Source organism: Rousettus aegyptiacus, unplaced genomic scaffold, assembly GCF_014176215.1.
Source record: "Rousettus aegyptiacus isolate mRouAeg1 unplaced genomic scaffold, mRouAeg1.p scaffold_m13_p_10, whole genome shotgun sequence".
Classification (NCBI taxonomy): domain Eukaryota; kingdom Metazoa; phylum Chordata; class Mammalia; order Chiroptera; family Pteropodidae; genus Rousettus; species Rousettus aegyptiacus.
In genome coordinates this window covers 81,771,303-81,799,087 of record NW_023416285.1, presented here as the reverse complement: position 1 = coordinate 81,799,087, position 27,785 = coordinate 81,771,303, and the positions used below count along the sequence as shown (strand labels likewise).

General features: G+C 39.1%; 1 protein-coding gene across 1 annotated transcript in view; it reads right to left on the bottom strand.

Annotated features, from left to right (window-relative positions):
* Positions 1-2,357: 2,357 nt before the first annotated feature.
* Positions 2,358-27,785, bottom strand: part of ODAD2 (outer dynein arm docking complex subunit 2) — a 135,944-nt gene continuing 110,516 nt past the window's right edge. Inside the window, exon 20 of the mRNA XM_016160769.2 lies at positions 2,358-2,821. Within this exon, the coding sequence (XP_016016255.1) occupies positions 2,708-2,821 (114 nt within the window). The 3' untranslated portion in view covers positions 2,358-2,707. The remainder of the gene's footprint in view (positions 2,822-27,785) is intronic.

The window sequence follows — 27,785 nt, the reverse complement described above, 5'->3', positions numbered from 1 at the left end:
AGGCAGTGAGGTTCTTAAATAAGTGGGTTTCCTTCTTGTTTTCACTGACATGGCCTATTCTATTCCCAAGTCTTCCAAGGAAAGAGATTAAACATCTTGGGTTATTTTGGACTGCAAAATTTTCTTTATTTTTTAAACCCAATCCCATTAGGTTAAAGAAAAAGACAGTATTTACTCAGGGTTCTTCGTTGCCTGTTTATCAACAACTATGATTCTCATTTTCCTAAATGAAAATAAATTGTCTAAATATTTTGGATCATCATCTCTCAATTCCATACAAATGCTGCAGAAATACAAAGTGATAACACCAAAATCTATCAGGATTTTCAATGCCATCCCCTAAGAAATCTAATCTTCCAATCACTTCTAGAATCTAGAAAAAATTTTTAAAAGAAATAAATTATCTTTAGCTCAAATCATCCTGAGTAGCAAAAGAACATTGACCAGGAATGGCAGAATGATCATGGCAAGGATTTTTAAAAGGAAAGCTTGCAAACTAAGGACAGTGAAAGATCGAAGAATATCTGTTTAAAATTCCTTCCACCTTAAAATCCTTTCAAACTGAAACAGCCAGCTATCATAGAAAGCATATTGGATTCCCAAGGTGTCCTGGGGAAGAATAAAACCTTAAAATGAATACTGTGGCTGAAAACTGATAAAGAATTAATGCTGCCAGCTGTAAATTGCAGAAAATCACTATGACATAGAAAAACAAATCTTACACAACTACTAATGAAAAAAAAGTGAGAGCTCTCACAGCATGCAGTAGCAAAGAAATGGTATGATCAGCCACACCTTTGTTCTGATAGCTGTAGATGCCTTTTCACTGCCTTAGACATTTTTCTAGTAAGATCAGAGTTTTCCGTTTTGCCATGTCACACACACAAAAAGCCAAAAGTTGACCTTTAAATACAGCTTCTCCTTTATTTACTCTGAAAGCTTTACATTTCTGGTGTTTTCTTAGAATTTAAAAAAATTTCTTAGAATACACAGGTGAATGTTAATTTCCTTTACCTGTTTCCAAGAGCTCAGTTTCTTTTAAATTGGTACTTTTGCTTATGCATTTATTAATCATACAATCGGAAGCCCCGAGCTTCCTTCTAACAAGCGTATTGTAAAGAAACCGTCTCCCTCAGCCCCACAATTCATTTCTTTGTGCCACTGCTGTTTTCTGCCTATTGTTACCCCCTTTCCCTCCCAAGACCCACAAATTCCAAGAGTATTTTAAAATCTTAAGACAATGGTAAAGCTTCCTTTAATAATAATAATATAAAAATAATATACTTATTCGTTTTTCTATAGCTGTCAAACTCTTGATTTCTAGATGTATTTTTAACGTGACTTGAACATTAGAAATATCTATCGTTGTAAGTTAAAGGATTTACACTATTATTTAAATTAAGTTCTTAACATTAATATCATCTCCTTGTTCCTATTATCCTCTTTTATAACCTCCTTTGAAAAGCAGTGAAGATGAACTGGTGTTTTAAAAAACCTTAAAATTCTCAGAAACGCCTTATCTTTTTATTAGAGGATCTATCATTAGTAATTTCATCCTGTACTAGCTTTTCATTTCATCCAAATTATTTACGTTTAATTCAATTAAGTTTACGATCTTCTCCAAATTAAGACAAGCATACACAGTACTTAATATTTTTCCATAAAACCTCCCTGCCTGCTTTTTAAAGCATTAACCAGGATTGTCATTTTACAGAGCTGATGCATACAAAGCTATTTTCCTGGCTAGTATTAGATGCTTGAACAGTTAGTTCCCAAACATTTCAGCGCATCGAGGTTACATATGTGATTCTTTTAAGTGGCTTATAATGTTTCTATAACCTGATAAAATGCTATTAATCCTTTGTAACCACTTTTTAAAAAGTACTTTGTGTGCTGAAAACAAGTTCAAAAATTCAAAGCAATTTTATGTGAGGTAATATTATCCTGACATCAACATAAGTTCATTCTTTCAATAAAAGTGTTGGTGAATCCTGTGAGGGAAATAAAACATATCATTGTTTGTGCTTTGTAAGTCCAAAAGTAAAGAAAAAAAAACTCACACATTGCTTATGTTTTTGTGATTTGCATGATCTGGTACAGTGACAGTTATGCATTATCTTCTCAGATGTTCGATAGTATTTAGGATAAAGTTGGAATGACCTCGGGATGATCTCTCAAGTCCAGCTGCTTAAATCTAAATTCTATTTAATAACAGTTTGTGAAATCAGCACATCTCCTCAGAACTCTCCTGTGGGTTGCAAGTGATCAAACAGACAAAACCATAATGACAGGACCGTTAAATAGGTTTAACAGAAAGAGAATTCTAAAGACAGTCATTCACTATAAAACTGCATACCGGGAAGGCCATATCTTTTATTAAAATCATCACAAATACAAAAGCATCACTGAAATATACATATGTACTGTATACTTATATTCTCAAATTCCTGGAAAATTACTTCAAATTTATTGGCTTTCCATTTCATCACATGGCATATCCCTAAAACAACATTAAATAGAACAAAAATACCCATGCAATTTTTTGAATGAACAGCATTCTCTGCCTTTTTCATCTGTGCATTTTCATTCAGACATTTGCCTGTTAAGGATTTGCTAATAAACGTTTCCTAATTTTGGCTTCCTGGCCATGGGAGTGACATGTTCCATGTCATGCAAAATTTGGTAGCTTGCAATGTCTGTTCAAATTTCAAGTGTATCTTGCCTTTTCAGTTGCAAGAGCCAGCCTGCGGATGTTGGATATGCAACCAGCGGCAGCTTCCTGGAGTTCCTGATCAGGGGACCCGACCATATCCAGTAGAAGCTGTCACACGTAAATGAGGAGGAGGAGAAGGGGAATAAGAATAAAACAGTTAATCTAAGGATGTAAAGTTAAGCTAGCAAAATAATTTTAAGTATTAAATATTTTTCAAAGTCACCAAAAAATAGGTACAAGAAATTTCATTTGGGAAAATCAAAATATAAATTGTGTTTAATCAGATGCAGGAATTTCCCATGACATTCTTACCTTTCTTTGGTCATCTAATTGCTATGGATTCTGCTTTCAAATTTCTCTTGCATTCTTTGTGGCTTTTGTACCTCTAAGGACAAGACAACAGCATGCCATGGACTACCTGACTACGAGTGCAAGCTTTCAGATTGACTCTCTCTGCATTCCAATCCACCTGATCATGTCACAACCTAATTACATTAGTCCCTTAATAGAGACTGTTATTGACTCCAAATGCTAACTAACTAGAGCCCAGTCTATTAATCCGTATTTATAGGATTTTTGTGCTCGGGCCTCAGCTTACCTTTCTAGCCATTCATCTGTCTCCAAGGTCACACTTCTCCACTTCTCTTGCCTTGATTGATGCCATCCCTCTATCTGGAATGCCCTTCCATCCCCCTCTCTAACTTTCTAAATTTTAACCATCTTTCACAACCCAGCTAACGTTTCCACAAAGCCCTTATTGACTTCTGTCAAACAGAATGTCATTTCTCCATCGGAACTCTCACAGCATTTTATTTAAATGTTTTTTGCTATATTTAAAAATCTTCCTTTTTCACAGACATTTGATTATGTTTTCTTTAGTTCGTAAACTCTGAAACTTATAGTACCATATAGTGCCTAATACATAGTAGATACCCAATAAATTTTAAATAAATGAATTAGAACTTTTAAAATCTATCAATTATGAATCTAATCAGTAGTTTTAATATTTAAAAGTTTAATTTGAATTGTATATTATCTATACAGCAGCATTCAAGTACAAATGTGGATAATGTCAGAAAACGAGGATGACTTAATAAGCAAAGAAATACTAAAATACTACAGAAATTCTGTGAAACAGCTTAAATATGGCAGGATTAGGAGCATAGTTTTTATTCTTCAGGTAATAAAGAGAAGTTACTTAAGCACTTTAATCAGGATAGTGACAAGGTCATTTTTATTTTAGAAAGATAAACTTTTATGGCAACTTATAGAATATGAACGGTAGGGAGGAGAGACAGAAGGGTTCTGCAATACTTCAGGCTAGAGGTGATAAGGATTGAATAAAGCAGAAACCAGAAAAGGCGTGGAAGGAATGAATTCAAAGAATATTTAGGGTCTAAACTATTCAACAAATAGCTGGAGGACAGTTGTTTATCTAAACAGAAGACAATGAAAATGGTAATCTCCTATTGTACATAAACATTGATTCTAGGTGAATCAGTGATTTAAAGAGAGAGAGAGAGAGAGAGAGAGAGAGAGAGAGAGAGAGAGAGAGAAAGCACGTATAAAACATTTAGATGGGGTGAAGTGTTAAAGAAGTAAAAATTAGTAGATGATAGATGATCACAGGGATGGGGAGCATGGCATAGGGAATGCAGTCAGCATTAATATATTGCCTCGGTGGAAAACCAGAGAATGAGCAATTAGGAGGATTGTTTTATAAACTGTATAAATGTCTAACCAATGTACTGTGTACTTGAAGCCAATTAAAATAAATAGGTAAATTTATATAAAGAACATTTAGAAGGTTAGATATGAGAAAATCTTGATCATATTGGGGTATGGAAAGAAGTCTGGCCTCAGTTCCGTGACCTCATCATCAATGGTCTTTGGCACACTTTGGCCCCCACCTCCAGGGCACACCCTGGTCCTTATTTTTCATCACTCTCCATAGTCCAACCTTCAAATACTTGAACCACAATTTCTTCTCCTATGGTATTTATTTATTCTCATCATGACCTCTACTCCATTGGCCTATATACTTTTTCTTTAACCATCTCCTCTCTTCACTTGCTCCACAACCAGTTAAGATTCCACAGTATATCTTTTCAGTCATTCTTTACCAGTTTCTTAAACTTCCTGTGGCATGTATCCAGTAAAACCATAACCAACTCTGTCTTTCCCATGAAGTCGCCAATAACTGAGCCCTGCTGGAGACAATGCGTATAAGACAAGGCAAATGAATCCACTAAAATCCAACCTCAACTGGATCTCATCAGTACCCAGCAACCTAAACATGTCTCTCTCTAATTAGGTCACTTCTTCAGTCTTTTCGATGCTATTTCAAATCTTCTTCATTCTTCTCTAATCTCAAACTCTTTCTTATACCCCCAGTCTCAGCAGATAACCTTCATAAACTTGATAGAAGCCATTAGACAGGAACAATTCTAATCAGATCTGCAAACCTACCTGCATCTGAGCACATCTTTTTCTCCTTCCATCCAGTTGTAATGATGTCTCTTTTCTATCCAAGGTCCACGGCTCCACTGGTATTCTCCACCCCGTCTCCTTCTCATGAGGGCATTTTAACACTACATACTCCTTTTCTTCTTACTTTATCGTTAACCTCTTCCTTCTGCTGATTTCTTCTCATCAACATTTAAAAGCACATCTCCATATCCATTTGTCTTCATCTTTCCACAATTCATAAGTGGCTTCCTCCTCCTCCCAACCATAAAGTATTAGAGTTCCTTAGAACAAATTCCTTTCCTGTCTTCATTCTGTTCTCTCTCCCTAGATGGTTTCTTTCACTACCTGACTTCAAAGATCATTCATGTGGAACCATCTTCTAATTCTATCTCTGCCTCAGAACCTTCTTTTCAATGGCACACTTCATTGCCAATGCTTCTTGGATATCTCCACTTGGAAGTCCTACAGCTATCTCAAACTCAATATACTCCAAATGAAATTTTAAATGTTTTCTCTCTAAACCTGAAACCTTCAGTATTGTCTCATATCAGTAATATATATAATCACTTAGTTGCTCAAGCCAGAAATCTCCCTGCCTCACACTACCACTCCATCCAAAGAATTATATTTTTTATCATTCAACTGCCTACACTTATCGAAGTCATTCACTTCTATTGCCACTGTCACTTATCACCCTTTTAAAGCCTACAACAGCTTCCTACTGTCCTTGTACCCAATTTTGCCCTCCAATAATCAATCATTCCTACTACATCCATAGTAATTTCCTAAATTGCAAAGTTCATCAACAAGGGGCCAAATTCTAGAGAAACAAAAGAGAATGAGATAATTAGTCTTCTGAAATTCTGAGTAAGGGAAACAAGGCCATTCAGGGGAGCGCATGCCTTGTGAGTTTTGCATTGTTAATGTAATTGAACAAGAAAGTCATCGATGAGATGGTACCGATGCCTTGTTAGGCTATATAAGCAAACCAAAATCTCAACTACAGTCAATACATGTGAATCCGAGGAAATGAATGTAAGGACAACCAGTCACCAACAGCTAGCTAAGCTTTCCCAAATAGAGCAGCCATTTAAGCTATAGCCAATCAAATAATTTCCACATTGTGTCTCCGGGTTTTCTCTATAAAAACCTTCCCTCCTATTGGTGGAGAACTTTAAAGAAGTTTAACGGTTCATGATTTTGCTCTCTATTTTCGAGAGAGAGTGAAACTAGGATTAAAATTACTTTTAACTGCTACTTGGGTGCCAGGCTTTTGTGTCTCTGACTGCATTTCATGACTGAACCATGATGTAGCTTGGCTTCATACAGGTTATGCATCTGAACCACATAAACCCAGTGCCCGGTACAAAGTAAGTGCTCCATAAATGGTGTTCATTTCCATGAATTATTTTGCCAGTTCTGAAGGCTGGTTCTGGCATTTGTTCCCTGAAGTCCAGCCCCAGTTAGTTTGGGAGGAATGAGGAGTAGAAATTTTGGTTCTGAGGTCAGTCCAGCCTCTGTCACTGCTCTCTCCAGACCCCACCTCATCTCTGGTTGACCTCCGCGGGTACCAATGACCCAGGCTTCACTTGGCATCGGCTGTTGCCACTGCCACCTTGCGCAGCTGCCTTGAGAAGCAGCCCTTGGTCTGAGGCTTACCCAAACGGAACCTGCATTTCGCTCATATGCACCCCCCCCAAGCCTGGTTGTCGTTTTGTGCTCCCCTCTCTGGCTTTCCAAGAGTCAGTTTCATTTATTCCCAAACCCTTGATGCCAGTTACATAATTTCATGTTACATAAACCAACGAACTGTGAGTGTGAAATGTACTAGTCATAGTGTTTGGCATGCTGTTGGCATCTCAGTGTTTCACAGAAAGCCCGTGGCATGTTGGCTATTTCAGGAGTCAGTGAGATAAATGTTGCCGACAGGAGCATCTTCTGTACATTCATATGCCTGATGTTAGAATACAATGCTGAAGCAATGCAGGACCCTTTTGATGACTCTCCTCTGTAAATGACTTTTTCTATTACCTGACTAACTTCTAGTCCTAAATGCATTAAGAGGACTACTACTACTCTTTGGGAAATCATTTTTGCCTAAGTTTCTTGCATTAACCACAAGGCTTAATTCCATATCCCATAAGGCGGTCAAAAAAATGTTTATAGACTACAAACTTGACCAGTGGAACCCAGCAGTCCAGTATTTTAAAGTCCTGATGTATAGGCAAAGGGGAATTTTAAAAAATAAATAAAAAGAGAAAAGTAGGGTATAGAATGTACATGTGGTGAGCAGTGAGAGTTGCTTCCTTAAACGTACCTCAAGTGATTCATTGGCTTCAGGCCCACAGGTTACATAATGTTTGCACAACGTGAAATGATTTTATTAGCTACCAAGCTTACTATGTGCCAGGCACTATGATTTATTCTTTACTGGTTAATTTATCCTGCTCTACCCATTTTCCCTAGCCAGGAATATTTTCAATCAAGGGTATAGAATTTTTTGTGTGCCCAGAATATGAATGGCTTGATATTTGAGAAGCACTTCCAGGATCCTCTTTGGTGATGCTGCTGTTTGAATGTATTGTGTTTTCTGAATTTTATTTCATTGTCAATGATGTTACTCATTGCTTTATTACATATCCACAGGCTAGGTAGCTAATGCTGCTTTCCAAATTCAGTAAGGATGTGCTACTTTCACAAACTACCATCTGAATAACACGTACTATGTAATATGCAACTTGGTTTAGAATTAGGCTAAGGAATATATGCTTTGTTTTCCTTAAGAGCTTCCCAGGCAAACTAGAGCTCTCAGAAGAATGCTTTAAAACAAATATAAACATCCACATAACACAAACTTAGTACAGAATTCTGCATTTGATGGGCAGCTAACAGAAAGTAAAGAGCAGCACATGTTTTCAAATCACTAACACACGAGGCAAGGTGAAGGTGGTTTGTAATACTTTGCGATAATTACTTAGGAGGAGTACTTTTTTTAGGAAAGTGAGATGCAAATTGGGTACAAGTGATTACAGAATCGGTACACATTTTTTTTTTTTGGTATATGCTTTTTGATCTGTAGACTTTTTCCAACTATAAAAACATGTTTAATATTATAAAGGGGAAAAACACCTCAGGTTTACCTTTTTGAAGTATTCGTTTCTTTCAAAAACTTTCCTTTTTAAAATCCTCCCCTCCCCCAAGCGCACCCAAGGACTTTAAATTTATTGAGAGTTTCATATATACACTGAAGGAACTCTAGTCTCCTTGCTTTAAAACTTAATTGCATAGGGCACTTTAAAACATCATTCAAACACATAACTTTTTACAAGGTTGGCGTAAACGAGGACATGGGAGGGGCACAAAGCGTGGTTTGTGGATTGGGCTGACACCAATACTTCCTTCAGCGTCAAAGGCTTTGATCTTAAGGGGAATGCCTTCAGTAGCAGCTGTGACCTATGACTGACACTCCCCCCACCCCAAAGGTGAGACCAGGTAGCATGGGGATGGCTGTCTGCATTCAATTTTTAATTTTATATCTAACAGTTCATGATTTTATGTAATATTTCAGTTGAATGAAAAATATGTACCAATCTGAGTGATAACAGATTTTCTTGTGGTTTGACTCGACATTGTTTGGGTGAACGCAGACTGGAAATATGAGTTTTAATTAGAGCCGGATGAGCTCTGAAATACCGGCGTGCACAGTGAGCTCAGAGGGTTTTCCAGAAAGATCTTGCATTCCCGGAGCTGATTTGAACTGTGAAACTGTTTGCTGTTTTCCCGTTTACAAGGCCCTGTGGTGTGGCTGGAGCCCTGATGCACAGCCCAGGAACAAGGAATGCACTTGAACTGTGTCTGCCCTGCGCGGTGGCTGCCCAGCTGTCCACAGCGGCTGGGCTCTGCCGCTGTGGCCGTGGGGACTCCGCGGCGGTTTCTTTCGCATCCTGACTTTGAGCCTTGGTAATTCGTTTCACATGACAGCTCGCCAGAGCCTTGGGCCTCAGAACACATTTTACATTTGCTGGCGGGGGCACAACCTTTGATCGTTTGGTCAGCAAAGTGAATTAAGGGGTTTGTCTTTTAGTGATGTCTGTCAGCCTCTCCCTGACAGGAGTGTCTGCCATATGCATGTGATCCAAGATCCACGTTCACAGTGCTTGAAAGGGGGTCCTCCTTGTTCGATCAAGCACCCTTCCTGTGCAGATGTTTTGCTCACACTTGAGTAAGTTTGTCCTCTGGTCTTTCTTCCATGTTGTCTTTTCATGAGCCTTCTACCAGAGAGCCTTTGTATCCAAAGAGACACACAAGCCCACACAGATAGATACACAAACACATATAGGTTGGAGTGTTGGGTCTAGAGCAGGGATCTTCAACCCCCAGGCCACGACCAGTACCGGATCGCACAGCAGGAGGCGAGCGGCAGGTGAGGGAGCAAAGCTTCATCTGTATTTGCGGCCACTCCCCAGCACTAGCATCACCGCCTCAGCTCCACCTCAGATCATCAGACATTATATTTTCATAGGAGCACCGGTCTCGGGTGCCAAAAAGGTTGGGGACTGTTGGTCTAGAGTACTGCGTAGTAGAAATAGAATATGTAATAATAAAAAGAGCCCTAACAACCTTCTTTTAAAGAATGCTAGAAGTGGAGAATGATTTAATTACTGGCTGGATCAGGAGACTATGGGACTCTAGAGGAAAAGGAAGCAGAAAGTTTCTGTGGGCCTCGGGCTGAAGTTCATTGTGTCATTTGGATGGTATCAACTTGTTCTTCAACTTATTGTATTTGTAAAGTTCCCAGAATGAGGCCTGGCCCACATAATTGCTTTCTAGTTGTTAGCCATTATTACTCCAGCAGAAAACACACTTTAGGCACTGTACACTCAAACTGATGCTGGTAACAAGTGACAAGTGCCAAAATGTGTCCAGTATTGGCTGGCGTGATTGACGCTCCCATGAAGAAGTCAGGTTGCTACTGCCCAGTGGGGGCTGGGAGTCATGCAGGTGGGCACTTATATATAAGGAATGGCAAAAGGCCCTGAGGGGAAGCTCGGCAGGACCATCTCTGAGTCCCTGTCCAGTTCAGCTTCTGTGATGGGTTCTAAGAGGCCCTTCTGGAGAAACGAGTGAGCCTGGAGAGGCAGGGCTCACAGCAGTCACAGCACTGTGCACTGGGTACTGCAGGTCCTATAGAAATAGAGTAGAAAGAACAGACAGCTGTGTGTTTTCTGCTTTGCCTTTCATTATGGTTTCCTCTGGTTCTTAGCAATAAGTCCAAGTACATCTCTGTGGGGTAAAACGACCTAGGAAATAGCACTCAGGACTTCCATTAATATGTAGTGCAGATAAAACCAAGTCCAGCAGGTCTTTGAATGACATCATTTTGTTATAAGGTGGATGAGATGCCATAGTAACTTAACTCCTGTTTATATCAATTAGCCTGGTTTTGTTATGTCGATTCACTTAAAGTTGCAGAACCTGTCAACGGTGTTAGGTAAGGACTTCCTGTATACGTGGAACAAGTAGAGAAGACTTAATTGTGGCTCCTCCAAAATGTTTCTAGCACTGACCTGAATGCAGACCCTTTAACTGCCTGCTGGACATCTCCACGTGGATGTAAAAACGCACCACGAATTTCACGTAGACAAAGCTGAACTGATCCTCTCGTGCAAAACCTGCCTTTCCACAGGTTCCCCATCTCAGCTAAGGTCAACTCATTTCTCCAGTTATTGGGCCAAAAACTTTGCAGAAAGACTTCTTTCTCTCACAGCCCTTATCGAAGCGGTGAACAAACCCTGTTGGCTACACCTTCATAATGTACCGAGAATCTGACCTCTTTTCATGGCTTCCATTGCTGTGATCTGAGCCACTGTCATCTCTTGTCTGAATTTGATGATTAGGTCAAGTTTTTGATATGTGAGAAGATCTGGAGCTGACATAGAAAGTACAGCCTGGAGAAAATTAAATCACTCAGGCTGGGAACTTAGGAGAATCTTTCCTTCTTTCTAAGGAGAAAAGGGAGAGGAGCAACGCGACAGCTAAGTGATCCGCTGGGAAAACAAAAGCCTAGTTCAGAATCACCATGAGACTTTTAAAGACCTGACATATGCAATACTTGACCTGAAAATTGCTGGCATGGCTGCAATGTGTGTTCCTTTCCATCGCTCCAAACCTTTGATTTTTCCCCCCTCCCCCCACAATAACCTTTTAAGAATGTTCTTCGTTTGGTTGGGTTTGGTTTGGTTTGATTGTGTTTTCACGAGGGTAGAAATTAGTGGGAGGGCAAGAAAAACACATTGAATTCCAAATCTAGATCAGCTCCATGTAAAATAGGAGCAACATGCCTAAAAGAGCGATAGACTATATAACCTGAAGCAGATGATCAGATGCTGGAGATGGCTGTGAGGATATATATACCCCCCTGCCCCCCTCATTTAGACTTTGCCTGGGGCATGGAAAGCAGTAAATATTTGCTATACAATAAGCGGGATGGCAGCCCTAGCTAACATCTGAGCAATGAATAATTTTTTTTTGTAATGTAAATAAAATTGTGACTTAAAATGGCACCTCCTATCAAAATCAAAAACAAAAAACAGTTTGACCCAAACAATAACCTCTCCTCTAGCCTCAGACCTTGCCCTCCTCAATCCCATCGATCTTCACCTCTGCTCCACCTTAGTCAACAATTCTCATGGCTACAGCTGGACCTTATTAATACCAGGAACTGTTTCATCTCTGCCTCTAATCATCCTCTATAAGAAATTCCAGGATGTTAACTAGACTTACTGTGGTGATTACACCACTATATATACATATATATATATATATATATATATATATATATATATATATATAATCATTATGTTCTATACCTGAAACCAATACAATACTATATGTCAGTTATAGCTCAATTAAAAAAAAGAAATAAATTCCAGGTTCTAAAGAGACAGACTGAGATCAAGAATATGGAGGTACTTATCATTACAGCAGCCTCCCTGCTCTGGCCCTACTCTCTATGGTTCAGTCAACTGCTTTTCAATGACTGAGTTTCTCTCTTGTCTCTCTACCATTCCTCTGTCATGCCAATAGTACAAACTGAAATCCCACACTTTACCCGGTTTCTGGATTGTGCTCAGAAACTGATGCAAAGGCACGCACATTCATGATCTGTTATCCCGACCGGTTCTCAGCTGCCCCTGGCAACCCATCCGGGCGTCCTTCTCATCCACTTTCATTCTCCACAGCAGCTACTTAAAACCTTCTCTACTCTCCTCGCCTTCCCTAGCCCACGACTTCAGTTCTCTCACTCTCAGCATGTACCTTTGCCTCCTATTTGATAGGGAAAATAGAAGTCACAGAAAGGGAAATCGCCCAGCTCCTGGTCATCGAACTCACAGATTTCTATCGCAAGTGCACACATCCTCTCCGCCTTGCCATCTATCTTATGCAAGAGGTGTCTCTCCTCCAGGCTAAAGTCAGCTCCTTGCCCCACACCCCGTGTTAGTCTGTCCCCTATCTCCTCTGGATGCTCAATTTGTCATTATCCCCACTCCTTCCAGTATATTCACTGCCTCCACTCTCCTTCTGCTCTTGAAAATTAGCACAAAAACACACTCAAGTCAGCTGTCTCAGAACAGAAACAAAACAAATAGACAAAAGGAAAAACCATGCAAATGTCCTTGACCTCCCTTCCCAGCTATCATCTTGGCTTTCTAGTCTCAGCCAAACTTTTTCAGAGTGGCTTCCATTTGCTGCCTCCATTTTCTTACCTCTTTTTCAAGGTTCTCAGGAATCACTTTGGTATGAAACCAGTGGGCACTTCGGTTCTTGTCACAATTGCATAACACCCTTGGGTCGTGCCCTTGTGCTTAAAATAATCTTTTCTCCTGACTGCTTTAAAATAGCACTGCTCGGATTTGTTTGGATATTTCCCTTTAATACTCTAATTGCTTATTTTGTGGAATCCTCTCTCTTTGCCCCTCATGGTATGGCTTAAGATATCCTAGCATGTCCTTCAGCCCTCTCAGTTTTTTCTTTTCTCTATATACCCTCAGAAATGTCATCCATTCTCATTAGTTCCTGAACATGGCCTTCAAGATACATACATCTCCACTTTGTATCTTCCAAGATGTTCGAAGACAAAATGTCCCAATGAATTCTCATTTTCCTCCATAAGCAGACTCCTCCTATTATCCTTAAATCCAGTTGTCCATCCTAGACATTTAGCTGTCTTCCCCCTTCTTCCTCATTCTTCACATCCAAAAAGTCACCGAGTCCTATTGTTTTTACCTCCCAAATATCTCTTGAATCCACCAACTTCTCTCCATTTCCGGGACTAATGACCTTAGCTTGAAGCCACCATTCTCTCTTTCTGAATTGTTGCCTAACTCTCATCTCCCATCCCCATTCCCATCTATTCTCAAACCAGAGTAACTTCGGAAAGGCGAACGGGACCAAATGACTTCCCTTTGCAAAATATGTCAATGGCTCCCCAGTGACCCAGGCATAATGTTCTAGTTCCCTAAAAGGGTTCAACGTGGTCTTCCTCAACAGACTTCAGTTGGTATTTCCCTTTCTGTTCATCTTTAGCCTATATATATTTTTTTCACTGAACGTATATAACTTATGTGACTTAACAAGCTATAACAAATGGATTGGCCAGAATGAAGTAAGGCCTGCAAGGAGTCATGAAAGGCATGGAAAGAGGACCAGGAGCCAGTGGCATCACAAAGGAAGGATGACAGACATTTCAAGGAAATGGTGAGGTCAGCATTATAATATGCCTTGGAGAGATTAAATAACTTGAGGACTGAAAAGAGACCCTTAGATTTGGACATTTGGAAATCCTAGAGGCTAGTAACCTCTAGGTTAGAGGTAGAGCAATCTGTGAATTTTTTAAGGTAAAAGCCAATGGTAGCAGGCTGGAGTAAGGAGAGGTTGGGCAGTGAGGATCTTCAGTAAATGCCACTCCTCTGATATGCTGTTGAGTGATAGGGCATTAGGAAATGAGCAAGTAGGAAAAAAGAGATTAAGATGCTATATGCATAAATTCAAGGGCATAGCCAATGTCAGAATTACTAGTACAGTGGGTGGGAAGAGTCAGGAGATGTTTACACTGAATGTAGCTACAAACATGTTTATACGTGTGGAACAGGAAATTGAGGCATTTTCTGCCTATAACCCCAATTTTCTTTTTAATATTGAGGGCAAGTTCATGAAAGTAATAGCCTTACTGAATACTGATGTAGATTTATAGTTAATAATTAAACACAGAAATATTTTAAAACAATAAAAGATATGCACCGTTTATTAGAAGACAATTACCTTAATTATATAAAGAAGTTGTCCGTGGAAGGATTTTGTTTTGGTTTGAGACTTTAGTCTTGGAAATGCTAAGAATTTATAAAATCTGATACAAAATTGTAAAAATTAAATCTTCCAGAGAGAAGAAAAGATTTTAAATAGTTTATATAAGAATAGGCCCAGGCCAAGAATTATCTAAATATGGAGATATTAAAATAGATAATAATTTCTACTGTATTCCTCAATATTAGAATCAGTCTACATTTTTAATGTTTTATTGTTTCCATTTATACTTCTCTCTCAAAGTTGGCAAATTATTAGAAGGAATTCAAAACCAAAGACATGTTAATATTTAAAATACCTTATTGAATACAGAATTCCCATAGGAGTAAAAATGGAAAGATATCCCGAAGAAATTGAAAAGGAAAAAAAAAAAAACCTTTAGTTAAACTACTTTCCCAATTTTATTTTGATTTCTTTTCAGCTTTTAAAAGTGGATTAATATGGAAAAAATAAAGCACGAGGCTGGAGAGAAGAGACACAATTTTTCTTCTTCAGTGTCAGAGAAATAGCTTTCCCTGTTCCTACTAAATTGGAACTAAGCTCATAAGATGAAAATAAATGACTAATTTCTTGGGAAATAACCTTCAGCGAAAGATTCTTTTGGCCCAATAATTGCTTTTCTTAAACTCCAGTTGACTTAACCTCGTTCTCAAGGCCTCTCCCGCCCATCCTTTCAGTGCGCCCCGTTGCTGTCAAGTGCACCTTAACAGTCTGTCTCGTCATTTGCTACCCATTTGGGAAATGTTTTCCTTCTCTCATATAATTTTTTGGAAGGAATAAGTCAAAATGTGATTGTGCTTTCTTAATTCCTCTTTTAAAAGCGCATGTCTAACATCCAAGATCTTTTCAACTGAAACCTAAAAAATATTACTGTACAATTTCATAAAGTAATGTTTCTACCAACTCGGAAAAAAATAAAAACCTGATAACCCCCTAAAATTTTTTTAAATAAATAACTAAATATTACTTTTAGTTTTCTTCTCTTTGTTGAAATTATATAAAATGATGCTTCTTAATGTCATTTGTATAAGAACTTCAAATTTCTATGAAAGAAACTGAATGAATTTCAGAGCAGAATGATTCTCCTTCCACTTCTGACAAAGACCAAGTTCATGTCAAAGCTCTTCTCACATGATTTTTGCCAAGTTACCTGTTCAGAAGAGCAGGGTTGGTCCAAAGTACAGTATCTAGGCCAGTGATTTTTTTTTTTTTAGGGTTTTTTTTTTTTTTCCTGCAGTGGACCACTTTTCCCTTTTTTTTTTTTCCCCAGAAGCAAGACTTTAACTTTTCTATGGAATTTGCATATACACAAACATACACATGTAAGATAAAATAGAACATCCAAAGAGAAAGTAGGGAACAGGGTCCCGGAACTCGACCTGTTCCTTTTTGTTTCCCACACAGACCCTTTGTGATATCTTCTCCAGTTTCGTGATATACAAAAACAAAACAAAACAAAACACCCAAAAAACAAAAAACAAAACAACCCACTTGTCTTCAGAAGGAGAAGAGGGCTAATCTTTGGTCTCCTCACTTCTTCATTCCTGGAATTTCTTTCTTGCTGCAGAATACCTCCCTTTACTGCTGACTCTTCCGCTAGTGATGCTGGCCTGGTCAGGGCTCATTCACACAACACAAATCTGCTCAATTCACACTTATCTTTCCAACAGTTGCCCCAAACCACTACCCGCACCGCTACCTGAAAAAAAAAAAAAGCTCATTCCCTCAGCTCTGGGAGTCTCAGCTAGATGTTCGGAAGGACACAATGTAAACACATTCCTACTGAGTTTTAAATGAGCGATATAATCTAGCCTGACATTTGCAGATTTTAAAATTTATGTTTACAAATTTTACAGAAGATAAATTCAAGCTGGTTTATGAAATTTCAAATTATATGTTGAAATGATACATTCTGGGCAGCAGAAACAGTTCTACTTAGGAAGGCTTTTTTGGTTCCCCCTAAAATGATACATGTAGAAGACTGTGTGTTACGCTGACCTGTCTCGGTTTCTGCCTGAGAACTGGAATGGATCAAATCCCTAAGCCTGTTTCAGGACCAACCCAGTGTTCCCGATCAAACATTGTAATGAAGTTGTCCCATCACTATGGAGACAGAGATGGATGGCTGCCCAGCTCTCTGGTCGTTACATGCTCAGTGTTCGCAGGCTCAGGGAAGAGGTGGGAAAGGACGTGAGCTAAAGCTCAGAAGGGCTTTTCTCAGTTCGCCATCACCCAGTTCCCACTGGAAATCACATTCCCCTGCACTTTCCACCATCATAGATCCAGGAAAGGTGGGGAGGGTGAGTATCCCTTGAGAAGCAAGAAGATAATAATATCAATAGCTGACATTTTTAGTTACTGCTTACCATGTAACAGGCACTATTCAAAGTGCCTTTTATACATATACTAATTTGTTCAATTTTCTAAACAAATCCAAAGTTAGATATTCTTAGAGTTCTAGTACTATGGATGAGGAAACTACAGCATAGAAATATTAAGTCCCTTGCCCAAAGTTGCAGAGCTTGGGAAAGGCAGGAGTTGAATGCAAGCTCCAGATCTACACTCTCGGTCATCATGCACCCTGCCTCCCTTGGCCTAAGGCCCACAGAGAAAGAGCTGGTCTTGCCTGGTCCCTGGACACCTTACCCAGCCTTCTCTGAGGTGCGGCTGCCCCAGCCCAGCCCTCGGGCCATTGTGCTTATGCCCAGTGCTGAAATCTGGCCTAGTCAACTGCCTCCATGTGCAATGATTCCACTCAATGAGGCCTTTCTGTTTCTGCAAACTCTCCTTGCAGGTCCCATGGGAACATATGGTTGCCCGACATGCCACGTGCAGTCCATGGTGACCAGAACCCACCAGCAGCTGACCCTTCTGGATGCCCATCTCCGCCTATGGTGCACCATACTGGACTTGCAGTCAAGCATATTCAAAGACTCCCCAAATTAAGCCTCTCGCTTTCATCTTAATATCCTCAGGAGCTCACATAGCGCTAAGTCAATAAATGCTATTTTGAAGGTAGATTGCTCATCATAGTTCAGTTCCAGCAACAAATGAGGCTGAAAAGATTTCAAAATTGGTCCTTGGACCCCTCCATTCATTTCGACTCCTACACCTTTTTCAATGTGTTTGCATTATCTTTCTCCGGTACACAAATAAAACTTATCAGTCACTCTTCTGACTGGGCACAATGACTCTTGATCTCTCTGGTTTAATATTCCTAACAGTTTATTGTAGGTGCAGACTGGAATCTACTGTGTGTTTTGTTCTTTGAATTGTTCAGTAAGGTTTTTCCTGGTGCTGACCCTTGAAGAGCATTACCGAGGAGCAGCTGCCTCCTCTGTCTACTCGGTCTCTTGTCCCTGTCCCCTCATCAGGGGACATAACGAAGCTGGCTTCTTTTCCTGTCATGCTGTTATGATTCATAAACAGACACACATTTCTTTTAAACTGCTTTGGTATAGGACTTTCTCAAGAACCTATGTGGAGATCTACATAATGACTGGCTCACTCCTTTTGGAGGTATCATAGTAAAGGAGACTATCGGCTTAATGTAAGCTTATTTCTTGAATTACCAGAGTATAAATAACTGGTAATGCTATTTCCCCACCTCAAGCTTTACTGCTTAACACATAGGGCAAAAGGACTTAATATTGCCTTTTGATGGGGTACATTCACAATGCAGATCTTATTCTCTGTGAGCCAGTGGTATGTGAAAGCCCTCATATATTAAAACTAAACATATCTTTTTCAGCCTATCAATTTACCCTGACATAAGCAGTTGCTGAGAAAATTATCCCAGTGAGCAGTAAAAGAATAAGCAAGAGAAATAATTAAAGAAATTATTTCAGTAAAGTCGAAGGGTATAAGAAGAAATTATCAGTGAAAAATGGCTCTCCCAACTTGGCAGTGGCAGGTGAAATCTGGGATGAAAATTTTGCCTTCATGCAACAGACTGGCTTTCTCCCTTGACCAGCCATGCTTTTTGAAGTGTTTCATGTACCACAAAATACATAATAAAGGGTGGTTAAATTCACTCCGAACCCCAGCTACATGACCATGACATATTTGGAGGTAACTTTGAGGTGCATTCCTGAATAGGGAGCCATGCTTTCTAAATTTACAGTCTGATTTCCTGCTGCCAGTTATGACTGCCAAATGCTTCTGACAGTGCGGCCAGTTTGTGGTGTCCCTAAAAATCATCAGCAATTTGAAAACATTAGCACCCGGCAATAGTCATACTTTGCAATGATTGCCTGTATTTATCACCTTAGTTTTCCAGGGTACAAACTGGAAAAAAAAAAATCAATGAGAAAAATTAAACTTCTCTAGCAGCAGGGAAAATGGGGAGTTGAAAAGCAAATGCATGACAGGAACTCAGTCCCCTCTCTGTAGTGTTCACAGATTAAACAATTTAAGCTCTGGGGCTTATGTGGCTACTTAGAAGAAAACTAATGTCAATATGTTTCCCTTCTCAAATACTTTGTATTTTGTTTTCACATTTGTAGAGTATTTTGATATTAGGATATTGTGGTTATGTGGTAAGATTGAAAATAAGGAGAAGTTCATTGCTTCATTCAATAAATATTTACTATGCTCTGCTCTGTGGCATGAACTGTGCCTGAGAAAGCAGAAGTGGACAAGACAGGCATGGCTTCTGCCTGCAGGAAGCTTACAGTCCACTAAGGCAAACGAGAAGAAATGCAAGTCTTAAGAGAGCACAGATTGGGGCAGGGAGTAAGTGTAGACTTCTCTGAGAAATAATTAAATAATGAAAGAGTGAATGTGATGCCTGAAAAATGAGCGTGGGCAACACCAAGAGTGAGGTGGGGATTTGCCATGCATTTGGGGCAGAGGAAGAGCAGCGGGGCTGCCGGATCTGGACCTGCAGTTTCTCAGAGCAGAGGTGTCAGCAGAGGAGGTGAGAGACATCAGCTCCGCTCTGCTCCCCAAGTGTGCATCCTGGCATGTGGCTGCCCCCCATCCACGAACATGTTTTTCATCACACGAAAGTAGCCAACGCTTGCCAAGCATATCCCATGAGCGTGGTGAGTCCAGAATAAACTGTTTTCATATAAAGACCCCAAAATTCAGTGGTTTAAATAACCTAGGAGTTTTGTTTTCTCCTATGTAACAGTGTAAGTGGTCCCAGACTGGTAGCATGGCTCTGCCGCCTTCGACGTGCCGGCTAATCTCTGATTCAAGGCTACCCCAGTGGTTTCTATCTCTTGGGCTTCGAGAACAGGGATGGGACCCAGGAATGGGCATGCACCCCTTTATGAAGGGCAAGCAACACCCGTGGCATGCATCACTTGTCACTTCCCATTTGTGAGAACTTAGTCACATGGTAACACCAAGATTCAGGGTAGACCGAGACACGTATTCTGTGGCTGGCAGCCATGTGCTGTGCTAAAGCTGTCACCAAAGAGAAGAGGATGGATGTTGGTGAACGTTCAGCAGCCCATGCCACAAGGGAGGTCAGGGAAAGAGGGGCAAGATGGCAGAGAGGCTGGCAGGACCCGGATCACGCGAAGCCTTGTTGAAAGCGAAAGAAACCTTGTTAGCGATTTTAAAACTGCGGTGGCAGATTTTTATGAGTTTTTACTTGCAGAAAGTGCTTTACAGAAAAGATCTGACCAAGGTAAACACAAGCCAAGATTCCCCAAGGATTCTACCATTTAATTATTGTATGTCCTTGTTTACTAATAACTTAAATTCTGCTTTCAGAGGACACATATCTGAGTCCTATGGTCTCTGAAACAATTGCCTGAGAGGTTATATTTCAATAGAAAGTTTTTTGTAAATACAGACAGAAACCTGAAATATCCTGGATTATTCAGCTTTATACTGTCAGGGAACTTAGACTGTGCTCCGAGTTTACATACAGTCACACAGGTCCCAGGAAAACACACGACTTCAGGTGCAGAGGAGGTTGCACCAACACATTTGTATCCATAGATAGAAGTGTGGCCTCTGCATCCTGGCCATCGGAGACCAAATTATCCTCAAGGGCGCCCCAGCCCTGCAAGCAGCCTCTCTGAGCAGTGCCAGCTCTTGCCATAAATACGAGGTCCATCCACGTGGTGTTCAGGCCCTGAGGAGAAATGCTACTAAGAACCAGCACCTCAAATCTGTGTACACTGAGAACATCAAGGGTGAGGACTTCATAGCTGCTGTCTGAGTTGGTTCACTGTATAGGGACGAGACTTGAATCCAGGGAACACTTTAGAAAGCCACCTATCTCATACCCGTAGCCTTGGCAGAATTCAACCCCTGATAAAACCAACCAACTAACTAACCAACCAACCAACCAACCAATCTACCAACTAAACCCCCAGGCAACAGCAGTAGTGGTCTCATGCGCCTAAGGTAAGGCAGCTAGGATTAAACCCAGTTCTGTCTGGTACCAGATACATGCTCATTTCCCTATGCTCTGTATTACTTACTTAATTAGTAGGTTTTTCCTTCAGATTATCCGTTTTCTAAATTGGATCAATGAACTAGCCTTGGGACGTCTGTGTAAACTATACTTATATGTATCATACTAATCGATACCATCTAAAGTGATTTTTTCAAAACCTACCTAAATTTGCATACAAATCATTGACTATATCCTATCAAGGACATTAGAAAATTCTGATGATCTTATTTTTTAAAAATGGCTTGTGGCTTGTAGTGCCTATAAGTTGTCAGGATCCTTGTCTAAATGGTTCACTATAAAATCATTTTTATTATGCTAGGACATCATTTCTTTTAAGATTTCAATGAATATGAAAATACAGATAAGCCACATTGGTGGTTTTAATTTAATTATTAATGGTAGGTGTATTCGATGGATTAATAATTAATTTAGTTCTGGTTAATAATTGTGAATTTAATTGAACAATTATCATAGTTAAAACTTGAAATGGTGTCTCAACATGGAGGAGTGATTTAATAAAAGTCAAACCTGATGAGGATAGTTAAGAGAATTATGAATAAGCTTCAAAACATCAATGTGGCTCCTTTCACTTTGCATAGTGTTCCTGAGATTCATCCATGCTGCTGCGTGGTTTGTTCCTTCCCATTGCTAGGTAGTAGCCCACTGAATGGATGTACCTTTGGCTGTTTATCCATTTACTTGTAGAGGGACTTACTGATTGCTTCTGTGTTTGGGTGATTACAAATGAAGCCGGTTTATCTATTCACACACAGGTTTTTGTGTGTGTACATGTTTCTGTTTCTCTTGGGCAGACCTCAGCAAGTGGAGGCGCTGGGTCATGTGCTAAAGTGAATGTTTAACTTTGAAAAACACTGGCGAACTTTTTCAAGGTGGTTGTATCATTTTGCATTCTCATCAGCAATATGCAGGGTTCTGGTTGTTCTACATTCTTGCATGACTCAGTATTGTCAGTCTTGAATTTTAGCTATTTTGCTAGGTGTATGGTGGTGTCTCATGAGGTTTTGGTTGGCATTTTCCTGATGACTAGTGGTGTTGAACATCCTCTCATATACTTGTTTGCCATCCTATATCTTTGTTGAAGTGTCTATTCAAATAGCTTGTAAATTTTTAATTGAGTTGTTTATCTTCTTATTGAGTTGTAAGAATTCTTTATGTAATTTGAATAGTACAAGTCCTTTGTCGGACATGTGTAAAAACGGGGACTTGCCCTGGCTTTGAAGAAAAGAGCGAGACCTATGTTACTTAAGTCAGTCTCTTGAGTCCCCCACTTCCAGGGCCCAAACGGCCCCACTGTGAGGATTTCTGTGACTTGTACAAGCAAAATTGAGGGCACGTTTCAGCACAAGAAAGGTATACTCATCCAGATATATATATCCACACATGTGATAATTTGTTGTCAATATATGATTTTACTGCAAAATAAACCAGCATCTTGGCAGCATCTCCTAATCATAGGGAAGATGCCACATTGCCATCGATGCTGTCCCCTGACCATGCAGTCACCCTGGGAGCACCCCCAGAGCTGTCTCTGCATGATCATGCAACACATCTTATACCTGATCATAGCCAAAAGGCTGAGAAGCAATGCAACACACCTTAGATGAGTGTTTCTACCCTTCTTTGGTAAAGATGACCATTTTTACTTCTCTGCATGCAAAATGAAGTGGAAATATCAGGTCAACAACCTTCTAACAAGTAGCTTCATTGGCAAGTGACCGTGTAAGAAAAAAATACCTTAAAAAAGTTTTTTTCCACATAAATTTAATCAGATTTCCCCTAATCAGAAAATCATGGTCTAGTGAAAGTATCAACATTAGTAGTAGTTAGTGTGCATATTTCAAGTTACTTCTTACAATAACTAGAGGTAAAAATAAATACTAACTCCCACATTATAAAAAGACCGCCCTCAAACTATATGTCATTTTCATTGCTGCAAACAGAGCATTATAGGTGCTTTCTGATATTTTTCCTCCTCAGGGATTCACATTTTAAACTTGGGTTATAAAAAATGATTAGCTTAAACTTTAGAAATATTTTTCGTACTTATACTAACAGGTAAACAAAATCCTGGGGAAGGAAGTGCTTTTCCCTGAAAGCTCACTGCAAACTAGGGTATTATAATCAAGTCCTGGCTTGTTAGTCATTATGTTTAATCATGCCTGGACCACAGACCATAGTTGTTCTGATTCTAATCTGCATAAGCTATAATTAACTTGACTTTAAAAATGTAAGTTTTGTTTAGCACCTGTACTTTTAAATTTGTGTCCCAAAGACATTTCAAAGAGACATCTTCCACCATGGCTATGGGTCAAAAAATACAGAGAACACAGCTCCTAAGAACCTAAGAGTTTGGTATTTTTTTAAATAACAAAAACTGATTGATCCTGAAGGAAGTGAAAAAAAGGAGCCTTAGAAAAAAACGTTAATGCATGCATATTTTTGGTACATTAAAGACTCCAGCGTGCTAATTTGAGCACTGTTTACTTTTTGTATATAACAGGATTGCTGTTTTCAAGGGAAAAAGAGAAGATATATTCTGAGCGCCAAAAACTACTTATCCATGAAGTCTGAAATACCATTATTATTATGAATTCTTACGTCTAGCATCTGTGAATAGCTTCTTATAAGAGAAAACCATGTTGGGTCAGCCGAAGGCCAAAAATAATGAGCTGGCCTCTTGCCTTTGTGTATTGAGTCAAGTAGTTGCCAATTAATACAAGTGATTTTGTTTTGTTACTGGGATAATTTTCAGAAAATGAAAACAAACAGTTGTTGGTGCTTTTCTTAAACTTCCAATGGGAAAAAATATATATATTTCTCACAAGTTTAGAGACTGTACCATAAGGAACCAAACAATTACGAGAAGCTACCCGGTGTATTTCTGTGGTTTAGCAAAAGGGCCAAGTCGGAAGGAAAAGACATTCTTGGCATTCTAAAGTGAGATAAATACAGAGAAGAAGGATAGATGAAAGATAGAACTGCGCTCTCCAGCCTCTGCCAGATTCCTCGACTTTTTGGCACACTGATTTAATTTGGCAAATGTAGCAGTAGCAATCTTTTCCATGAAAAAGAGCAGCATATACTTATTTTGCCATATTGTTTGTGCATTTTTGACCCTACAAAACTGTCTCTTTTTTTTCAGAAAGTGATTCTTTCTGCAGAGTTGGCTGCCATTTCGTTTATTTGAAACGGATCATTTATCATCGAAAGAAAGCTGCGGGGCAGAGCTACTGTTGAACAGCGCCAACAGACCTTCAGCTCGGCAGGAAAAGTGCCTGTTTCGAAGACCAAAAGATGCTTTAACAAGTGCCAAGAGCATCTTATGCCAACCTAATGCCTTGATATCCAGACCTATTTAAATATAAGGAATCCTGGATTGTACAGTTTAGATAAGATAAGCTCCCAGGCCTGTCATATGCTTTTATTTGTGATCAGAAGAATGGTGATGTGTAGCATGATGTGCCTAATGTTGGTAACATAATTATGTTAAAAAAAAAGAAAAGAAAAGAAAAGAAAAGCTCTCCAGCCCAAAACTTAAGTTTCGTGGACTCTAATGCTTCTTAACCCTAAAATATTTTTCTTATCTGGAGGTGATTTTGTAGTAGTCTTATTAGGATATGTAAGTAACGATCTCTAAAAATACAATGCCGAGGAGCAAGTATCGAGGTCGTGGTTTTCAGCTTCACCCAACTCAGGAACGGAGGTTCCTACCTGACAGGTCATTTACATAACTTGGACGGACATGACACTTTGTTTTTACCTTTCATTCATTTCCTCTAAACTAAACAAAAAATAAAAGATTAGGGTACTAGTTGCTATGAAGTTTCCGAATGCAACATGATGGACAGGTTTTTGGTTTTTAAACAGCCAAAAATTCAAGCAGACTTTGCATAGCTGACAGTGACTTCAATACATAATTAATTGTGCTAACGTTATTTGCCATCTAGTTGTACTCTTTCTTAATCATTAAGTAGCAGCTAATTTAACGTGAGGAAAAAGTATTAGCTTTGTGGAAGTGCCAGATAAATCCTGTGGTTTCAATTTAAAGTCTGGAGTCAGCAGTGACAGATATAAAAATAAAAATCTGTAATTTGCCAAGTTTAAAATCCCCAAATCAACATGTGAATGCTTCATAGGTTTTACATGTGCATAAAATGAAGACTGCTTTGCATAGATTTAAAATGGTCAAGGAGTGTCTTTTCTTAAATTTAGGTTGACAGTATAATAATATACCATTTAATCACAAAGTATTTCAGAAAAAAAAGAGCCAAAAATTATTGTTTAAATTTCAGGATGCTAAATCCATACCAGCAATTGACTATAGCTAGTTCTGGAATATTTTCAAAAAAAAACAAAAAACAAAAAAAAAAAACAAAAAAACTATAAATAATTACCTCTCACATTTTATAATTTACATCCATTTAACTCACAAAGCTTGCCTTATGAAAGGGTTCTTTAATAAAATAATAATAAAGCTAGCCAAAGCTGTTAATTTTAACAAACAAGGCACAACATTTTAGAAGCATTGGGTAAAATGCCCTCTGTGCATCTTAGAAAGACTTGGAATGATATCCTCACAATAAAAGTATATATAATACTAAGATACACTAAATAACAGCATGATAGTAAAAAACAGTGAGTGTCAACTGACCTAACAATTTCTCATGTCCATTGGTCCAGACATCTAAATCATGGCTTGTCACTTGCACCTCCAGTTCTAAGCCTAGAAAGCCATTTTGTAAAACATCACATTGTCCACAGTTTGGACTAGGGGTGGGGATTTTTCCCAGACTGGGGCAATCAGATTCCTTTCTCCAAGAATTTTTTTTTTTTTTTTAATTGAAAGAGAGAAAACTGTGAGGCCCCTCTGGGTGACAGGAAATTAAACTGCAGAAACAGCAGAGAAAACTGGAAGAATAGAGAGAGAGAACTCACAGAAAAAGAATAAAATGAAACAGATACAGAAAGGAAGAGAGAGGACAGATGAAAGAAGGTGAGAAAAACCTTTGAGTCCCTGCCCTAGCACCTTCTTAGCTCTCTGTTGCTTTCTCGCCCACGTAATCCGTCAGATACCCATGATTCCTCTTCGATGCCTCAGCCTCTCTGAGTTATTTGTGTGACATGCAATTTCTTGAATCCTCATGGATCCTGCATTCCTTCTGAGGGACTTTGGACACATCACTTAGACTATTGAACTTAAAGCTTCCCAGTCTTTAAAATGGGGGTTATTGTGAAGAAGTAAGAAATAAAGCATCTAGCCCAGCAGCAAACACTCAGTAATTGGCTGCTTATTTTAAAAAGAGATTATCCTACAATATACATTCTATAACATATACATAGCTATTTATATTAACTATTTGTTAGTCTAAGGAAAGCACTGAAATCTTTTATTATTTAGCCTACTATTCTAATATTTGCTAATTATTCATTTAATGGATGACTCCAAATTATTTGGTGAAATCTAAAAGAGGAATACAATAAAGATATAGTATATGGGTTCTCTGCACAGGCAGGACCTGCCCTTAAATGCACCTCTCCCAGAATTCAGGTGGGGTGGGCAGGATCAAGAGTCTCATAACCCTCGCAGACACTATAGAAGGGCCTGGTCAAAAAACAACTAAGTGGACAAAATAATTACCAAGTGTGCCAAAGACTGTGAAGGAAATCAACACCGTGAAATGAAGAGTGGCAGATGAATAACCTACCTTAGCCTAAGAAGTCTGAGAAAGCATCTTGGAGTTGATGCATCTAAACTAAGGATGAAAACAGAAGAGTTTGCAGACAGAAAATGTCTGCCTAGAGGCCATAAGGAAAGGTAATGATATACCAGTTAATATTAATTAATTTAGTTAATATTAATGGTATTTTATTCTGGGTATATGTGTGTGAAAAATTAACTCTAATTTTTAGAATTAAGAAAATTAAAGCTAAAAAACCTGAACACATGAACTTTGAACTTAATTTCAACCCTTTTCACTTATCTATAACAGGTTTCTAAACCCACTTTTGGAAAATATAGCTACCCTTCTAAAAATCTGGGTAAAGATAGAAATATACATAATTTTAAAAAATGACAAAATCATCTGGTTTTAACTTCATATACTATAACTCTTACTAGTAATAATATTTAATCGGTATATATTAAGACTATGCTAAAGGCAGCAAGAGATTCTGGAAAACGATGAAGACTAAGGAGAGAAACAGAGCACTTGCGATGTGTTTTCAAGAGAGGATGTGCGGGCTGAGACAGGAAGGACAGGCACCACTCCACCGTGGAACCACCGTGCTCTCCGCCAAGTCCCGCTCCCCTTTGTGCCTCCCCAGACGGCTGCTGTGCCTCACAAAGCAGTTTCTCAGCCAGGCAGAGTCCGTCAACACAGCTTTAAGCACTGGGGCTCACACTCATCCGCACATGTGCCACGGGGTCGGTCCTTCAGGTTTACCCGTCAGTGGGAGTTAAGGAAACAGACTCTGGAACTGGATTTCTTGGGTCCTTATGATCTGGGTGATGTATGGCAAGTTACTTAACCTCTATGAAACTCAGTGCCTTTATATGTAAAATGGAGATAATAATTCTCATCTCACTGGATAACAGAAAAGATTCAGTGAAAGACTGTGTGTGAATGTGCTTGCAGAATGTTATCCGGCACACGTGAAGCTGAACGAGTGAAAAATTTGTTACTTTATCATCTAGCTCTTTTGCTACACTTTGCAGCTTTCTCTTTCATCTTGTCTCCCTTTTTAGCTTTCAAGAGGGGAGGGAAATCTATTTTGCTGGAGGTGGGGTTGTGGTGACTTAGT